Genomic DNA, 17,423 nt, shown 5'->3' with positions numbered 1-17,423 from the left:
CAGTGCCGCTGTTCCCGCAGGCTGATCCTGCTCACGGTGTTCCTGCTCCTGCTCTGCGGGCTCTCAGCGAGCTGCGTCAGGTTCTGCTGCCGCAGGAAGAGGCTCCCGGCGGAGACGTTCCCTCGGCACCCGTGTGACCTGGCAGGGATCGGCATCGACAGCGACAGCACCGCCCACAGCACCGTCACCTGTGAGTGCCCCGGGGGTCCCCCACGGGCCTGGAATCCTGGGCCCAGCCCCTGCAACAACAGGAGCTTCCCAGGGCACTCCCAGAACAACTTCCAGCCCCACAGGGTGGGCAGGAGATGCAGGGAGGTCACCAGGGGGACACAGGGAGTGGGTGCAGAGGACAAGGAGGATGTGGTGCTTCAGAGATTAGAATGAAGTCCATGGGGGGTTAAGCTCTTACGTGTCCTCTCCCCCACCTGTTCTTCTCATTTTTTCTGAGGGGCTATTCCAGCCTAAGTTCTCTCTGAGTGTTCCCAGCTGTTCCTGTCCCAACCCAGCTGAGTCCCCCATGTTCCCCCTGTGCTGGGTCAGGTGTCACAGCAGTCACTGGCACTGGGATGCAAAGATGTTCCTCTCCTGACTGCTTCCTTTGGGGGAATGCACAGCTTCCACCAGGGGGGATTCTCTCTGACAGCTTAAATGCGCAGTGATGTGTTCTGACACCACAAAAACGAGCCCATAATTCCTTGGAGAAAAGCAGGATCAGCCCGTTATTTATCAGAGCTCCTCTCAGGTGTTTCATTTCTATTTTCCATTCTTTTCCTTCCCAGCATACAGCTCATGGCAGTACCCTCCAAGTGTGCAGATCCCTGCAGTGTTTGTGGATATGGATAAGAACACTGTGTCCCCCCCAGCCTACAGTGTCTATGCTCTGGACTTGCCTCCCTCCTACGATGAGGCCGTGCAGATGGGAAAGCAGGGGGCTGACGTGGCCCGGAAACTCAGTGACATCCCTGAGCAGGGGACACCAGGGGGGCTGAGCCCCAGCCAGGACCCACCTGACACAGTGACCAGAGATCCAGCAACACAGCCAAACTCAGAGACCTCAGAAGGTGCCACAAAAGAACAGCCACAGATGTGACTCACTTCAGATGGGGAGTACAGGAAGGGAAGGACTGTAAGAATTAAAGAGGACGTGAAGAGTTTGGGTTTATAAGTAGGTTGTGGTGGAAAGATGTTTCCTCTCGTCCCCTTGCAATGATCTGTCAGAAGAAATGTTTTCTGTGACTTCTGTAATCCCCTGGTAAAGCTGCTTCAAGGATGTGAAATGAGGTAAAAGGGCAGCGGTTTAAAAATGCCTTCACGTAGAAGTGGGACGTGAATGCTTGTTCATCTCCTGGTAAAAAAAATACTCCTTGTGTCCAGCAATAAGAAGGATCTGGGGAATTCTGCCACCTTGGGAATACACACTCAGAACAGCACAAGCAGGAAGCTGTTGTTCCAGAACAGAAGTTTCCCAAGCTGGAGCTGAAGGGGGAATCCCCACAAGTCCCACGGAACAGCCTCTGCAGCTTCTCTTCTTTTGAGAACATCAACTGTCCAGAAAATTGCTGAGCACAAACTGCTGCATAAAGGCTCCTGTTCCTCCTGAGCCTGGAGATGCCAAGCAAGGACAGGAGAGTGTGTGGAGGGAAATGCCTTCCTTGTGTTTCCCAACTACAGACAGGGAAAGAGGCAGAGGAGAAAAGGCACTTCTTGGTGGTTGTTGGTCATGAGACCCAAAGGGATTGTTGTTGAGGTTTTGTTAAATCTTTAAATTCCTGTCTTTGAGAAGAGCTGTCTTGTGTGGGGGATCCTTTCACTATTTATTTTTTCCAGATGAAATGCATGATAGTCCCAAAGAGGCACTTGCACACATGGTTCAGTGTTACTCGTGTTTCAAACACCCATCAAGCATTTCAAAGATGCCTTTATCCTTTGTAATCTGCTCAGGTGTCAGGGTCTCAGTCAGCACAGGACAGAAAAATCCCCGATTCCTGGCAGCTTTCCCCAGTTCAGGATGTGGATGAGCTCAGGAATGAGCAGGGTGGAACAAAACAGCCAGAATAAGCTGTAGGTACAAATCCCACCATACAACAGCCCAAAGAACTTACTCCTAGGGATGGTCCTTTGGGAAGTACTGACAGAAGGACACCTGCTGGGCATCATTTTAAACCTGGGAGCTTGGATCTGGTTACAGCAGTCACAGCCCAGGTAAAAACATGGGCTGTGAGAGGCCTTTTTTAAATGCCAGCTCCTTCCCTTGCCTGCCCTTCCCTATTCCAAGTGGTAGGAATTTTGCCCACTCCTGAGTAGGGATTTTCTTGATTCCACTTTAGCAAGGTGCTAATTTGGCTGCCTTTAAGAACACGAGCAGTGCCCAGGGTGGCTCCTTGCTCTGGGATTCTCTGTGGGATGGGAGCAGGAAGGAAAGCCTGAGCACTGGTGCTGTTCACGACTGGAGCACAAACCCCAGTGTGTGTCATTAACCAGCAGCAGGAGTGGTGGGCACAAAAGCCTGCACAGCTTTTAGAAGACTGTTATTCTCTGCCAACCATCACTGCAAGAACTGCTCTGGAAATGAGCACTGATGATTTAGAACTGAAGGTCTCTGCCAGCCCCGCTGGTGTGTGTGAGCTGCCCGTGCCTCCCCAGGGAAGGGTCAGGTCTATATTTAACTTGCACGTCCCTTACTACGAGGGCTGGCTGGTGTAACAAATCTGCTTCTCCTGTGTCTCCTCCCTGTCATTCTTAATTATATTTCTCCTGTTTTATTCTTTCTCCTGTCTTCTTTTCCTGTGTCAAGATGGAGACTGGGCATGACCCAGGGTAACTGTCTGGGTGTCTCTGGCTGGGAGGGCAACACATGCCCAGTCCTGGGTGTCTGCAGGGCACAAATACGGCAGATGTGGGTTTATTTGTGGAACTTTTCCACCAGGATGGTACTCAGGAACAAAGCCTCTGCCTTTCCAGAGCAGGAATATCTGCTGGAGGGAAATGGCTGAGCTCCCTCACAAACGGAACGTGAGAGCAGGCAGAGGAAGCCGCAGTGACTGACACAAGAGGGCAGTCCCTCCCTGCTCGGTGGGAGCAGCGGCTCGGGAAGGGATGATCCTGCTGCGGGAGGATGGGAATAACCCCACGGTTTGACTTCCCTGCCCTCCCCTGCACAGCGCTCCTGCTTTGGGGTGCGGGCAGCGCCTGACCCAGCGCTGCCAAACTGTGTCCCTTTGCTTTGGGGGGATGCAAAACCCCAACCCAACCCCAAATGCCCCTGACTTCCCAGGAATAAGGGCATCATCTGGTGTTTTCTCTCCACCTAAGGAACAGCCTTGCCCAGGCTCTTGCCTTATAACGTGGTTCATTACCTCGAACAGGAGCTTTGTTCACATCACTCCTGCCCCATCAGCCCGCGGGGACACGGCTTTGCTCTGCACACCACAGGCAGCTCGGTTTGCTGCTCAGTGTTTTCATCAGCGATGTCTCAGCCCTTTATCTCAGCCATCTGACCCCTCACAGAGTGGGATCACAGCCTTGGGGGCAGATCCCCCCACCATGGTCATTATTTACACCCTCACTTCACAGGTTCCCTCAGCCCAAAGCACTGCAGAAGTCACCTCCCTCCAGACAGAAAGATCACAACGAGGGGATTTACAAATTCCCTTTGAATCCCTGCAGAACTCTTCCCACCCTGAGAACGGTTTATTTTTGTGTAGGAAACCCAGTTCATGAGTTAGAACCACTGTCCCATGGGGGAACAGCGAGAGCAGAGGACCCCTGAAGGAACTAATGTCAGAACAGAGGATGGAAAGGCTGCTCTCCTGAATCCTCGTCTGCACAGCTGGAAAATGCTGCTCCCAGCTGCCTTACATAAGGCTAAATAGCAGGAATTAGGATGGAAAAGTGATCACCTGGGCTGTTTCTGTTTAATTGGATAAGTCAGAGAGAGTTCCTTGTTGTTCATGCCTGTAGCTGGGTGTGCAGAGTGGAAGGAGGGGAGGCAGGACACGGATTTGACTGATTCCAAAGCCTCACTTCCATAAGAAAGCAGGTTTAAAAAGAACACCAAGGGGGAGGTTGGTCCCACAGCAGGTTATGGGCTCAGCTGGATGGAGGGTCTGAGAGTTCTGATTTGTCAGGCTGCTGGTTTTCTCCATCACTGGATCTCTTCAGGCCTCATCATATCCACACCAGCTTCGTGACACCTCGAAGGGAAAAGCCCCTCTCTGTAAGTACCCAAAGTGCATTTTTCATCATGGTTTATATTTGCTCCTCAGTTTGGCACCATTCACGTGCAATTTTTCTCCTCTCATGTGCCCAAAACGATCATTTTGCCAGTTTTGCTTTCTGTTGTCCTTTGCTGGCTGTGTGACAGGGCCTGTGCTGGGGAGCTGGGCTGCTGGAGGAGCTGGAGCCTCCAGCCCTGCCTCTCCTCTCACACACATGCTCCCAGCACGAGCACTTGTGCTCTGAAAGAAAACGCAGACGTGGAAGTAAATTGCCTCAATAATTCATGGGCTTTATAGCCCAGAGCAAATTATACCTTGGCTCTGTTGTGAAATTCGGGTTGCAAATCCCTTTATGGCCACGCTCGTTAACCATCCAAGGAAAGTGGTACCTCTGCAATGGCTTTTCTAATTGATGCATTATGATCTTTGGAGAGCATTAAGTGGTGAACCTGCAGCATCCAGAGCGAGGCATCAGCAGGGTCTGGGCACAGGGAAAGTCGGAGAAAACCCATTTCTTTGTCTGTCTGGCTGTCCTCAAATAGCTCAGAGGAAGGTTTGGTTGGGTTGGTTTGGAGCTGCATTTCACCTTTACCAGCTGCAGTTTTTGAGGGAGAAGGATCCCAGCTGGGCCAGTGCTGATGGACACTGGGACACACGGGCAAAACCTGCTCACCTGGGGACAAAACACCTCTCCCAGAATCGCTTTGCAGCTTCTTGGCTGTCTCCTGGCTCTCATTTTAACCATCTTTACCTGTTGGAACCCTTTTTGCTTAGGGAGGGCACTGACTAATTTTGCTGAAAATAGCAGAGGTTCTTCCCTTCACCCACAATTAAAATTCAAACTGTGAGAGAAGCCTTGGAATCCTGCTCAGAGCAGACGATGAAAACAAGGTATCACAGGGGAATTGTGCTCTAAAAACTGGAGAAGACAATAAATGTTTTATGAAATTCTGCATCCTGAGGTCAATGAACAAAAAAGGCTGAGGCGCAAAACCACGTTGCTGGGAAAACATTTTGTTCTGGTCAGTCAAAATTTAGAATACAAAATGCCAGAGCTCTTTTTATCTTCCTGGGAGGAAAGAAGGGCCTGTAGAAAAAGAACACAGACTTTAAAAGGGTTTTGGTTGTTGTTTTTCTTAGAATAACACCTTGGGCACTTGGAGAGAGGAAAAAGTCCGTTTCTATTTTGAATGTAGAAATTCCTGAATCTGCATTACGGTGTTTGATTTTTTACTCAGTTTTTACTGTGCTTTCCCAAGTAGCTCAAAAAACAGGCAAAAAAAGAAGGGCCTGATGTTGAGCTCCTGTGTGTGCATTGCTTTTTCCCTTTCCAGAAGCTACTTCCTTCCACCCACAAGGAAGGAAGGGCAGTGCCAAGGTCCAGGTACTGCCCTGAGACCCCCCGTGTGCCACTGGTCTGGAAACAGGGACTGTAGCACTGCCTTTTCCTGCAGGGAATTTTGAGGATGAATACGTGGAGCGTGGGCTGTGCTGTCATAATGAACTACAGGTACAGTCAGAGCATGATGAACTTTGTGTGGGACATGAAGTGCAAGGAAAAAACCTCCCCACTCCCTCCCCCTCTTAAGGGGGGAAATCCAGAGAAGAAACCCGGGCTGAGTGTGAGATTTAGAAAGAGCCCCTGGATTTCAGGTGCCTAATCCAGACATCACCACAACATTCCTCGCCGAGGGGAGAGGAGCAGGAAGCTTTGTTCAGCTCCATGGGGCAAGAAATGTCCTTTCCCCCCTGAGCAGTGTCCTTTTGTCCCAGCAGCTCCGTGTCCTTTTAACCCAGCAGCTCCTGTGGGAGGGAGCCGTCAGACACCCCAAGGGCAGGAGGCAGAGCGGGGCTGTTCTGCCCCCACACCGGGTCACTCCGGCTGGGCTGGAAGGCAAGAGGGCTGCGAGGAGCCAGGGGACCAGACGGCCACGAAAACAAACGCGCCGGGTGTATTTGGGGAAGGTTTCCCTCCGGCTGTTCCCAGCAGATGGGGGCAGTGAGTCGGAGTGGCCGTGAGAAGGTCGGCTTGTTCCACGCTTATTTCACTTAAAGGCTTTTTCCCCTTGATAAAAGGCCCTGTACCTGCTGTAAAACACTGGTTTGGGCCATCTGGGATATATATTCTGTTATTTTCCACTGTAATAATCAGGGAAAAAATCTGTAATAATGAGTAGGGCTCTCTTTCAATCAAGAAACATCCTGGAGTGTGACAGACTCCAGCCCTGCCACCGATATCGTGGGCATCCAGATCTGCACCAATTTCAGTGTCTCTGCCTCTAGTTTCCATTGGCAAACACTTCTGGGATCACAGGGGTTGGAAGGGACCTTTGGCCATCCTCTAACCCAGCCCCCTGCTCAGCAGAGCCCTGCCCGCTCTGAATTCCCCAAGGATTCGGATCTCACTGTCCCTCGGGGCAACCTGTTCTACTTCTGACCACCCTCAGAGTGAAAGGAGTCTTCTGAACGGGATTTCCTGTATTTTAGGTTGTTCCCACTGCTTCTCACCCTGGCAGTTGATAGATCCCTCCTGAACCACCTCATCTTGAGGCTGAGGACCCCCAGCTTGCTCATCCTCTCCTTGTACATCGGATGCTTCAACCCCTTAAACCATCAGAATATTTAACCCCATCTTTTCTCCAACTTGTCTCAATCGTTCGGGAATTTCCCCTTAATTTAACCTGGAGCAGCTGCTGGGAAGCAGGGAAAATAAATGCAACCTTCCTCCTGGTGCTTTGGGGTGGAAGGTGTTCTATAAACCCCCCTCCTGTGGGACACCGTGCTTTAGAAGCACAGGAAATTGCCTGGATTAAAAAAAAAGAACGTAAGGAATAATGCTCTTCCAGGACAGAAAAGGAAGACCTATTTCCCTCCCTTTCTCTAGTTTTATTGTCACCAACAAGAAAACCATATTTCATCAGAGCATGGCCTCGCTCCCACGGGTTTCAATCAGAATGGTCATTGATGAAAAATACTTGCCCTTGTTTTCTTGTGTGAATTGTAGCCAGTGATACTGTAAACCCAGTGCTGGGCTGGAATAATAATGAAGAAGAATCAAAGTTTCTGATTGATTCCTACCTCTTGATTTCCTAACATATCCCGCTATTTTAGGTACAAAACCCATGCCCCACAATCTCCAAGCTTTAATCTTTAATTGACGTGCAAGATGCTGGTAACACGTGCCAACAGAATTAGAGAGCAGAAAAAAAACAGGGTAACTTGAGCATCTGTGGGATTAGTTTGGTGACTTCTTTGTCCATTTATAATTATAAAACATAAAACTGCAAGTGTGTACATGTGTCTAATCAGCTGATGGCTCTGTTACCCAGCCCTTCTGACCTCTCCCTCCCGTTTCTGTGCTCACACCTTGTCCTTTGAGGTGGCCACTGGGAGCCTCTTCCCTTCGTACCTCGGTTTGTGGGGTCACTCACCCACGGCCCCGTGACTAATCCTCACACCCCAACTGGAGACTTGGAGTCTGAAACAACATTCAGAGAAATGAAACTAAAAAAGGAGGAGTTTCTGAGCAGACAGGAGGCAGGGTGGGGGGTGGAAGGGGTAACGGCCAGGTCCAAAAATCAGTCAGGTGGTTCCTGGGCTTCACAGAAGCCTGTGAATCTCTACCCACAGGTGTGGATGCAGAAGGGTCTGTCTTCAAATCTTGCACGTCTGAGTTCCAGTGATTCACATCTAAAGCTGTTGCTGCATTGTCTTGAATTCAGGGAAGGTTCCAGCCTAAAATCTCTGGCACAGGAAGTTCAGCTTCCTCTCCAGATTTCCTTCCTCCACCTCCTTACATGCAGAGTAGCAGGGAACACACTCGAGCCTGGCCTGAGGCTGAGTGAGAGCTCTTGAGGCTGCAGAGCAGCTGGAGTTTGGAGCCAACACCTTCAGCTGGAGTGTCCCAGGGGGGCAGCACAGACCAGTGGTTCTTGGTGCCAACACTGTGTCCCCAAAATCTCCTCAACTGCTGAGCTGTGTTCTGGAACTGCACCCAAAGCTGCCCCCGGTCCATGATCACACATGATCACCAGGGGTGGTACAGGTGACTCTGGGTGACATCCATCCCATTTCCACAGGGAATTGGGTGAAGCTGTTATCTGTGGCAGTGGGGAATTTGCCCATAATGTAAATTTGTTACAAATGCAAGAAAAACTATGGAAAGCCAGGTACGGATCACATCAATCCCTAAGATATCATTAATTTTAAAAGGCTAATTTCACTTCTTAGATTTTTATCTAGGCTTTGGTGTCCTTTAAAAACAGCTTGCTACACACCAGGCCAAGGGCCAGGCAGTCCACTTGTCATAGAATCCCAGAACATTCTGAGTTGGGAGGGACCCACAAGGATCACTGAGTCCAGGTCAAGCGAATGGCTCATACAGGGGACTGAACCCGTGAGTTTGGCACCATCAGCACCAAGTTTGAACCAACTGAGCTCATCTCGGGGTCAAGCTTGAGCCTCAAACTCAAACAGGCAGGAAAGCTGTGAATGGCACTACAGCTGGAGGCTGATGTTAAGTTTGGGAGAATGGTGATGCCTGACTGTGTTAGAAACCTCAGTCTGCAGAAACAGGCCCTGATCTGTGTGTCTGTGCCCGTGCAAAGCCCTCAGGGGGATCTCAGAAGCAGCATCTCCACGGAGTGAAGCCCTCACTAGAGCTGAACTGAGCTGGCAAGGCACTGGTGCAGCTCACGATGCTTCCAGTTCTGGAATCTGCCTGTGGAGCTGTCTCTGGGATGTGTGGCTGTGCTACCAGAGCTCCAGTGCACGGTGTACACGTTCCCTACAAAAATTCCCTCCTGCTCTGACAAACCCAGCGTGCTGTACTGGCAGAGTGTGTGTGACTAAGCTCCTCCAAGCAGAGTTTATTCCATCACCAGCCCATCTCCTGAACAGAATGTGCCATACTGGGGAAAAGAGCAGAGGCAGCCCCTGCTCCTGTCCCTGTCCCCAGCACAGCTGGAGCCCCCGTGGAGCTGCAGCGTGAGGGGGAGCCTGCACAGCTCATCCTTCCCCCGAGCCACAACACGGGCTATTCTGGGCTGGGAAGAGGACAGGGAGCTACAGCTCTGTCAGTCCCCTGGATGGAGTGTTTCTGTTCCCAAGATCTCCTCTCACTGCTGCACACGAGTGCCCAGAGCCGGGTTCAGCTGCAGCACAGGCTCAGCAAACCCATTACTGGAAATAACCTCCCCCGTCCCTCCAGCCGGGGCAGAGCGTGCCCTTGGATCCTCTCTGACAGCTTTCCCGGGAGACACGTGTTCCCAGCGCCCAGCCTCCCACCGGGCTGGAAAAATGTCCAACCTGGAAGCACAGCCAGGGCAGTCACCTCGGTGCCCAGAGCAAGGGCTGGCCTGGGGCAGCAGGGAGGGCTGAACACCCACCTGCTTATTCACAGCAGAGAGCAGGAACCAGGAGGGTCACTGAGCTGCAGTGAGCAAGAGATTAATAAATAATAAATAGGAGCAGCATCAATTACCAGTGCCAAAGGGGGATGCTGGATCTGGATGCAGTTCTGCTGACTGGGGCATATTGGTAAACCACAGAGTGCTTTTAGCTTCCACCCCGACATTAATTTTGGCAGAGGAAAGAGGTTTTATTAAAAGTACTGAAAATGTCATTCATCTCTATTCCTATTGCATTTGTTACGAGGATTTAAACCCTGATATGGAGCTATGGGGAGATGCAAGAATTGAAATGGACTCATCTGATCATAAAAATAAATGAAACTCTAAACAGAAGCTCACGTTTTAAACAGTGAGAAGCACATTTGTGTATTATATTTCTAGTGCTGTAAGGTGGTACTGATATGACCTGTTTTTCAAGGTTGTTTTTTTCTCTAAGGTGTTCTTTTTAAATCCTTTGCAAACCAAATTATCTGTAGGTACGTTATGACAGCAGCCCATAATCCATAGGGGAAAAAAATTAAATAAAAGGTGGGAATGTGGAGAAATGAAACCATTCAATTACTGTTTTAAAATATTAAATTCAGAGGAAACAAATCCATTCTCTGAAGTAATCTCAGCTGTTCAAAATACTGCTGTAAGTTCACTTATTCGAAATTGTCCCCATGTTTTGTGCTTGTTCATGTGACCATTGGGGAAAGGGGGTGGATAATGTTACTTTGAATGTCTATTTTTTAATGTATTTCTTGACCCTTTTGAACTTCTTAGTCCAAAACTGTTTGTGTTTTAAGGTTTACCAAAATATTTCCCATCAAAATTACTTCTTCAATGAATGTTTTGGCTTGACTAAGCAAAAATAGACATGTAGAGGGGCTTAATTTTTTCCAGCACGTCTAATTGTCTTTGTATAAAAACTCCATTTTTCATGCCGTTTAATTACTAAAACATTAATTTTTCCCAAGAAACTTCCCACTGGCTGAAACACACACAGATATTTCCACATCTTGGAAAATACCCAGGAAGGATTCTAACTTTTCTCGTCCTGTATTTGCTGTTTGGAAACATGAATTTTACAAGCACGTTCTTTCTAGCAGGTGCTCACAAGAAAGGGGTTTGCAGAATCAGGACCTTTGCTGACAAGGGTCTGGGATTTGGAATATTTGCTGTACCAGAATCCCAGAGGTCCCATGAAAGTTCTCTTTCTGTGACTCAGAATGACCCACCCTCCTCTTGTCCAAGGGACATGAACTTCCCCAGAAGTGTCGAGCTTGGCTGCAAGTTCTTTCACTCTGAACTGTATTTTGCTCAGTCCCAGCACATTTTCCCAAATAAATACTTCCTCTTGGAGTACAGGATGTAACTATTACTGAATCTTACTCACATTATTAGCTATTGCAATGAAATTAATAACTATTGAACTTTCTAAGGACCCCCTATCCCTTTTCTTTACTGCAATTAGGCTTTGTTTGACCAAGCAGAGATTCTCCAGGGACTGTGGTAGAAGTCCCCTGACCCTAAATATTTTTGCTTTATGAATGCAGTTTTTGTTGCCTTATGCTTTATGCTTTATGCCTTATGCTTTATGTTGCCTTTTTTGCTTTATGAATGCAGTTTTTGTTTGGATTCTCTCCCTCAGCTGCAGGTAAGGCTCTCAGAGACCAGTGCTCTCCTCAGTAATTCCAATGTTTGGGAGCAGGACACACACCTGCCTTCCAAAGCTGCTGGCAGGGATGGGAGAATGTTCTCTGGGAATCTGACACGGAGCTGGGTAAGCAAATCCTTGCTGTGTTTGAAGGTGTTTCACCTTCACCACTGCTCTGGTGTGCCTGGCATCACGGGAAGTTCAGGAGCCAGGCTGAATTCTCAGGGTGGATTCTAAACTCAGCATCTCCTGGGTGCCAGTTGTTTTTCTGCTGGTTGCTCAATAGGACAATTAACCCCTTGAGGAAAGTCCCTTTAAATGGGGAAATATTAGGCTTTAAGCTTTCACTCCAACTGCTTAATCAGCATTCATGCAACTGAAATGTTCCTCACCAGATTACTTAAAGGGTGACCTACATGTGTGCAGTTGGCTGGGTGCACATGTGTGTGTTTGCAGAACTGTAGAACCTGATTTCTACAATTATTATAATGTTATTGTTGCTATCATATTATTTCCCAGGAGCACTTTTAAAAGCCAAGCTACAGCTTGCAAATTTAGTGGTACAGCACCAAATGTAAACCCGTAACACACACTTGAGTACTAGAAAAAGTAGCACAGGGAGGAGAGTTCTGATACAATTCTGATTGTAGGATAAAAAACCCACCCAAACCCTACTCTTCTGGCTCTCCCAACATGGGTTTACATAAAGAAATGGGGAAAAAAGGAGAATTGGTGGTTGGGAAGTGTATAAACAGGCTTGGACCAACCTTAAGACACCTGTATATGTTTCAAGGTTAGAAGATGAAGAACAGACAAAGAATCAGAACAGAGCTGGCTCCCAGCAGAGTTCTGTATTTTGTTGAACAAATATTCATATTGATCACTATTATAGTATTTAATTGTGTAAATAATAATTGTAATATAATTCCCTTCCCCCCATACTGAGCCTTGTGTTATGTCTGAAAAACGCTCTCACACTGAAGTGAATTGTGGGAGGGGGGCTTGGACTTGGAAATTGGATTTTTGGGGGTCTCAAACCACGACAATCACAAAACTGCATATTTGTACCACACCGTAGGAATTTAGCACAGTATAAAATTCCGGTGCTGACTGCAAGGAACACCAGATCCAGGTTCCACCAACCCCAGCATTTCATCTCCCTCCTTTCCACAAGCTGCCCAGGGTCAGTGGCTCAGAGATTTCCCATCATTGTCCCTCAGTTCCCTTGGAGTGACTTGCAAAGTCTCTCAGCAATTCTGAGCTGACTGTCCTTGAACCCACTTCAGATCAACCATCCTAATCCTCACCACGAGTAAGAAGTTCAGGATCATCTTCCTGATGATCATTAGTTAGGAACTCAGGTGTATGGACTCTGCTGCCTTTGTGTCCTACATTACATGCAGCCTCTCAGAACCAGTTCCCCTCACCTTAAAACGCTGTCAATTATATTCTCCTCAGACTCCAACAGTTTTGCTAATTTTATGCGATGTTCTCAGAAGTCGTTTAAAATAACTCTTTTGTTCCATAATAACAGGGAAACCGAAAGAAACTGTGAGAATGCAGAATGTAACTAAGGAGACTGAGCTACTCCTACTTTTTGCTCTGCCTGCCCTCACTGAGCATTGCTGTTCAGTGTGCTTTTACTGATTTATTTCCTTTAATGAACGACCTTGGTATTCTGCTACCTGGGTCCTTCCTCGGGAAGGAGCAGCCATGGTTGTCATTGAGTTGTTAAAGAACTGGCAAATAACAGTTCTGAACCAGGGTTTAAAAGATAAAATGATAGTTAAGAAAAAGAGTTCTGAACAGACTCGGGAAGGAAGCTGAAATTTAAACATTGTAAAAGCTTCATTTAATTTGGGTGGAAAGTCGGGAGAAACGAGGGCTCTGCATTGCTTTTGGGACCAAATGGAGAACTTCAAACTAGATCAGACTCACGTTTGATCTCTGTGGATCTCTCCAGGTTTAACAGAATTCACACCACAGCAATCAGAGGATACACAGGCAGGCAAATTATTATGGAAGGGGAGACAGTGCTGGTGTGATTCTGGGATATGAGCTGGTCCTTGGAATTCTTATTTTGAGTAAGTCTATTAGAAACACTTACCTGAAGTCACAAATAGAGAAAGGAAGAGGAAAAACATAATTATTTATTACTTCAGCAGTATTCTTAATCCACCTGAGGAGCTATGCAATTTTGAGAAGTGCTGATCTTTCATCTTTTTTTTACAGAGCATAATTTACACCCTAATGGTGACAGTCTTTCAGAGATCAGGAGCATCTTGAGTTACCATAAGAATCATGCAATACATTGCAATGCAATAACAATATGTGAATTTTTTATGGCAACAATGCTACTTGCATGCAAAAAATAATTTATAAAGTGGGACTGCCTAAAGATTCACCTCACTCAGGATGCTCCCTACAAAGGGGTTAATAACAGCAGCTGATTGAGAAAAAGGTGCAAGAAATTTTGCAATTGAGAGCTATGGAGCAACCTGCTTGCAGAGCTTCTTTACATCTCAGCCAAGCTTCAGGAGAAAAACTGCTATTTTTGTGTGAGCTGACCTAGTCCTGGCCTGTGTGGAAGCCCCAGGTTTGAGAAATGTCACCATTTGGTGAAATTCTGCCAGTTACCTCTATTTCAGGTGTTCTGATTCGCTTTGGCTACACCAGCTACCAAGTGGCCCAACAAAAAAACCATAATATTTGGGTTTGTCAGTTAGTTGTCTATAGTAGATCTTCAGGTTTTAGCAGATCTTTTCAGCTAAAATTTTAATTACAAACAATATTTTTGTAGTATGCAGAAGCAGAGCAAGTCATACAATGGATAGGTCCATTTATTTCTGGTGACCTGCACACTTGCCCACTGAACTACAAAACCAGGGCAGTTTATGGACCTGTGTGCACGTGCAAGAAAAGGAAGGTTAAAAATTAAAAAGAAATTAAAGAAATCAAGATAATGCACCTGCAGGAGCTTCCAGCACAGGGCTGTGTGAGGGCATCAGGACAAACCACTGCAACGTGAGGTTCCTCTGACAGATTTTAAACTGCAGCAAAACTGATTTGTCCAGTGAGATTTGCAAAGCAAAGCAAAGCAAACCCCACCCAGCCCACGTGGAACAACCCTCCCCTCTGCAAACAACCACTTCCAAGCCTCATAATCCCGCTCCATAATAGCAGGATAACTGTGTATCAATCACAATTTTCACTGCAGAACAAGATATAATTGAGTCACCGCATCAGAAACAGAAAGTGTTGCAACAGTTGTATTTTTACAAAAGAATAGGTGCGGTGGAAGCATCAGCTCTGTGGACGTGTGGGAGAAACACATTGGATAGTTGAGTTTCCTTACCCAAATTCCATGGATTTGAGGACATGGCAGAGCACAGACCTGTGGGCAGAAACACCCGTCAGCTCTCAGAAAACAGAGAACACATAAAAATTGGGATGCAAGAAAATCAGAGATTCCTAGGAGAGGATAAGGTCTGAATAAGTGGTTTATTTAAAAAAAATCCCCATATTTAGGTACTGTAATTGTCCCACTACTAAAAGCATGTAAGGGAAATATAAGGGAGGAAAGCAGTAAGTATTTGTATGATAAGGAATGTGCAATGAGAAAAAAGCACACATTAGGTTTTAATGGTGTACTTTATAATGACATAATTCATTATATAATTAATTCACCCAACAATTCTAGTCTAGTAACAAAATCTTAATGCCACTGCTTTCTAGAAGTAACAAAATGTGATTTGATACTTGTTATGAACCTCAGAGTGTTATTTTTGTTCACTACACAGATTTTTTTTCTGTATGATCCAGCGTTAGGTGAAGATTTTCCACAAAATCTGATAAGACACATGAATTTTCCTTTGCAAAACAAGGATTTTTCTCTTCTTCTCTTCCTTTTTTTTTTAATCCTTTGTGTATATAATTTTTTTTCCCTGATGTAGCAAGTGGTCATTCTTTTCCACACAAATTGTGGTGTATTCCCAAGAGGGTATTTCAATCTCTGCTGAGCCTAAAAGCAATCTCTAACTAAAAAAAAAAAAAATCATGCAACTTGCCTCCTATAAATCTCCCTGAGATTTTATGACTTAAATGTTGTGTGTAACTGCTTTTGAGATCTCTAGAAAACTTTGCAAATATCTAATTAACTTGTGGTGTTTCTTAAGCACTGAGATTTAATCAGTGTTTTCCAGATGGGAGTGCTGGATGAATCTCTGGCCTCGAGACCATTGACATTCCCATCTGCATACATGTGGTTCCACAGATTTTAGTGGGATAATTCCTGTCCACAATGCACATGTACATGTATTTCTTTCAGGGGTGGAAGAGAAATTCTTTCCCCATGGTTACTGATGGAATATAAGCAATTTGGGACAATAATTCAAGAATAATTTATTCTAATGTCAGGAAGCTTCTTGTTTTGTTATTTGTAAATTTCAGGGTGACAAATTAAAGCTTTGGTGCATCATAAACATTACTTAAAAACAAACATTTGATTATTGCAAAACCAAGGTTTAACCACACCAGGATCTAATAGTTTTTCATAACAGACAACCTGAATAATAGCCAACCCACTTTGCTGCAGTTTAATTGGCAAACCTGCCCTTTCCCTTACTAATTACAGGTAACCACACCTTCCTTCAGAAAGCATGACAGCAAGGAACAGTTTGGTTTAAATTCTGAAGAAGGAAGAATCTTCCAGGGGGAGAGTTTGCAGGAAAAGTAGCCAGGTAATGTCAACTCTTTAACAAGGTGTAAACAAAAAAGGAGGGTAACCCCCCCCCAGATTTACCCTGTTGGAGGAGGACAAGTGATGCAACACTGTATTAATACTTACTTTTCAATATTAATTAGGGTTTCAGTATATGAGTTCTGGTGTGAAATGATCCTATCTTGGAAACATCTCTCCTGCCTGGTTTACGTGAGGCCCAGCCTGTAAGACAGAAATTGCATTTTTTTTTTCTAGTGCTAATCCATTTTTTCTACTTTCTCTTCCGTGCAAACCCTTCCAGACCAGTGATGGATGTTGTGAGGAAAATATGAAAAGGCTCTGGAAGCTTTGGCTGCGTGAGCACCTTTATTGCCAACACTGGGAAAACAGAAGTTCTAAGCTACGGAATTGCCACTCGTCGAGTTCCCGAGGGAAAGATCAGAGAATCGTGGAATAGTTGGGGTTGGAAGGGACCTGTGGAGATCCTGCAGTCCAACCCCTTTGCCCAGGCAGGGTCCCCTGGATCAGGGGACACAGGGACACATCCAGGGGGGTTTGGGATGTCTCCAGAAGGGGCCATCTCCATGGGAAGAAGTTCTGCCTCGTGCTGAGGTGGAACTTGCTGTGTTTTAGTTTATGGCCATTGCTCCTCATCCTGTCCTTGGGCACCACTGGCACAGTCTGGCACTGTCCGCCTTGGAGATATTTGTATGGATTGCTCAGATCCCCTCTCAGCCTTCTCTTCTCTGGACTAAACAGGCCCGACTCCCACAGTCTCCCCTCACACGCTGGTGATACAAAGGTATTTATTGCTTTCCAGCCCTCTGCGAGCAGCACTTGAAGGCCTCTGGCCCTCCCTTCCCACCCTTGTGGGAACCCTGGGCAGCCCCGAGCGCTCCACACGCTGAGGGGGCCGCGCCTCTGCCCGCCCTGCGCTCCGCGCCAGCCCCTCTGCTCCCGCACCACCATCCGCGGGGCTGTTCCCTGCCTTTTTTTTTTTTTTTTTTTTTTGTTACCCCCCAAGCTCTCGCAGCCTTTTTTTTTTTTTTTTTACTTTTTCTTCCCGGCCTGCAGGGCCGGCGGGGTGGCCGCGAACCCTCCTCTTCGCTCCGCCCGCCCGCGCCCTTTGTTCGCGCTGAGGGGGCGGGAGCGCGCGCGCAGGGCGGGAAGCGGGAGCGCGAGCGAGCGGCCGCGGGCACGCGCGCGCGTGCGGCCGCCGCCGCCGCCCCGCCCGAGGGGCCGAAGGGCGTTGCCCGGCCGGGAGCGCGCACACACACACACACACACACACACACCGCGAGGCGCCCGGGAGCGCGCGCACCCACCGCCCGTCCGCCCGCCCTCCCGCCCGCCCCGGCCGCGCTGGGCGGGTGCCCGGTGGAGGCGGCGGCGGCGGCGGAGCCTCCGGTGAGAGGCTTCGGCTGGGGGGGGGGGGG

General features: G+C 47.5%; 1 protein-coding gene and 1 long non-coding RNA gene across 2 annotated transcripts in view; one reads left to right on the top strand and one right to left on the bottom strand.

The window, feature by feature from the left end:
* Nucleotides 1–2,768, top strand: part of TMEM52 (transmembrane protein 52) — a 3,498-nt gene extending 730 nt beyond the window's left edge. Inside the window, exons 2-3 of the mRNA XM_027702108.1 lie at nt 21–190; nt 780–2,768. Coding sequence (XP_027557909.1) covers nt 21–190; nt 780–1,090 — 481 coding nt within the window. The 3' untranslated portion in view covers nt 1,091–2,768. The remainder of the gene's footprint in view (nt 1–20; nt 191–779) is intronic.
* Nucleotides 2,769–14,523: 11,755 nt separating this feature from the next.
* On the bottom strand, nt 14,524–17,036 carry LOC113976658. The gene is made up of 3 exons (XR_003537142.1): nt 17,004–17,036; nt 16,114–16,209; nt 14,524–14,661 (listed from the first exon to the last, which is right to left on the bottom strand). It is a non-coding gene; the product is annotated as an uncharacterized LOC113976658 (long non-coding RNA).
* Nucleotides 17,037–17,423: the final 387 nt, after the last annotated feature.

The sequence above is a fragment of the Neopelma chrysocephalum genome, unplaced genomic scaffold, assembly GCF_003984885.1.
Source record: "Neopelma chrysocephalum unplaced genomic scaffold, ASM398488v2 Primary Assembly neopelma1_180, whole genome shotgun sequence".
NCBI classification, from domain to species: Eukaryota; Metazoa; Chordata; class Aves; order Passeriformes; family Pipridae; genus Neopelma; species Neopelma chrysocephalum.
This window is presented reverse-complemented; position numbering and strand designations above follow the sequence as displayed.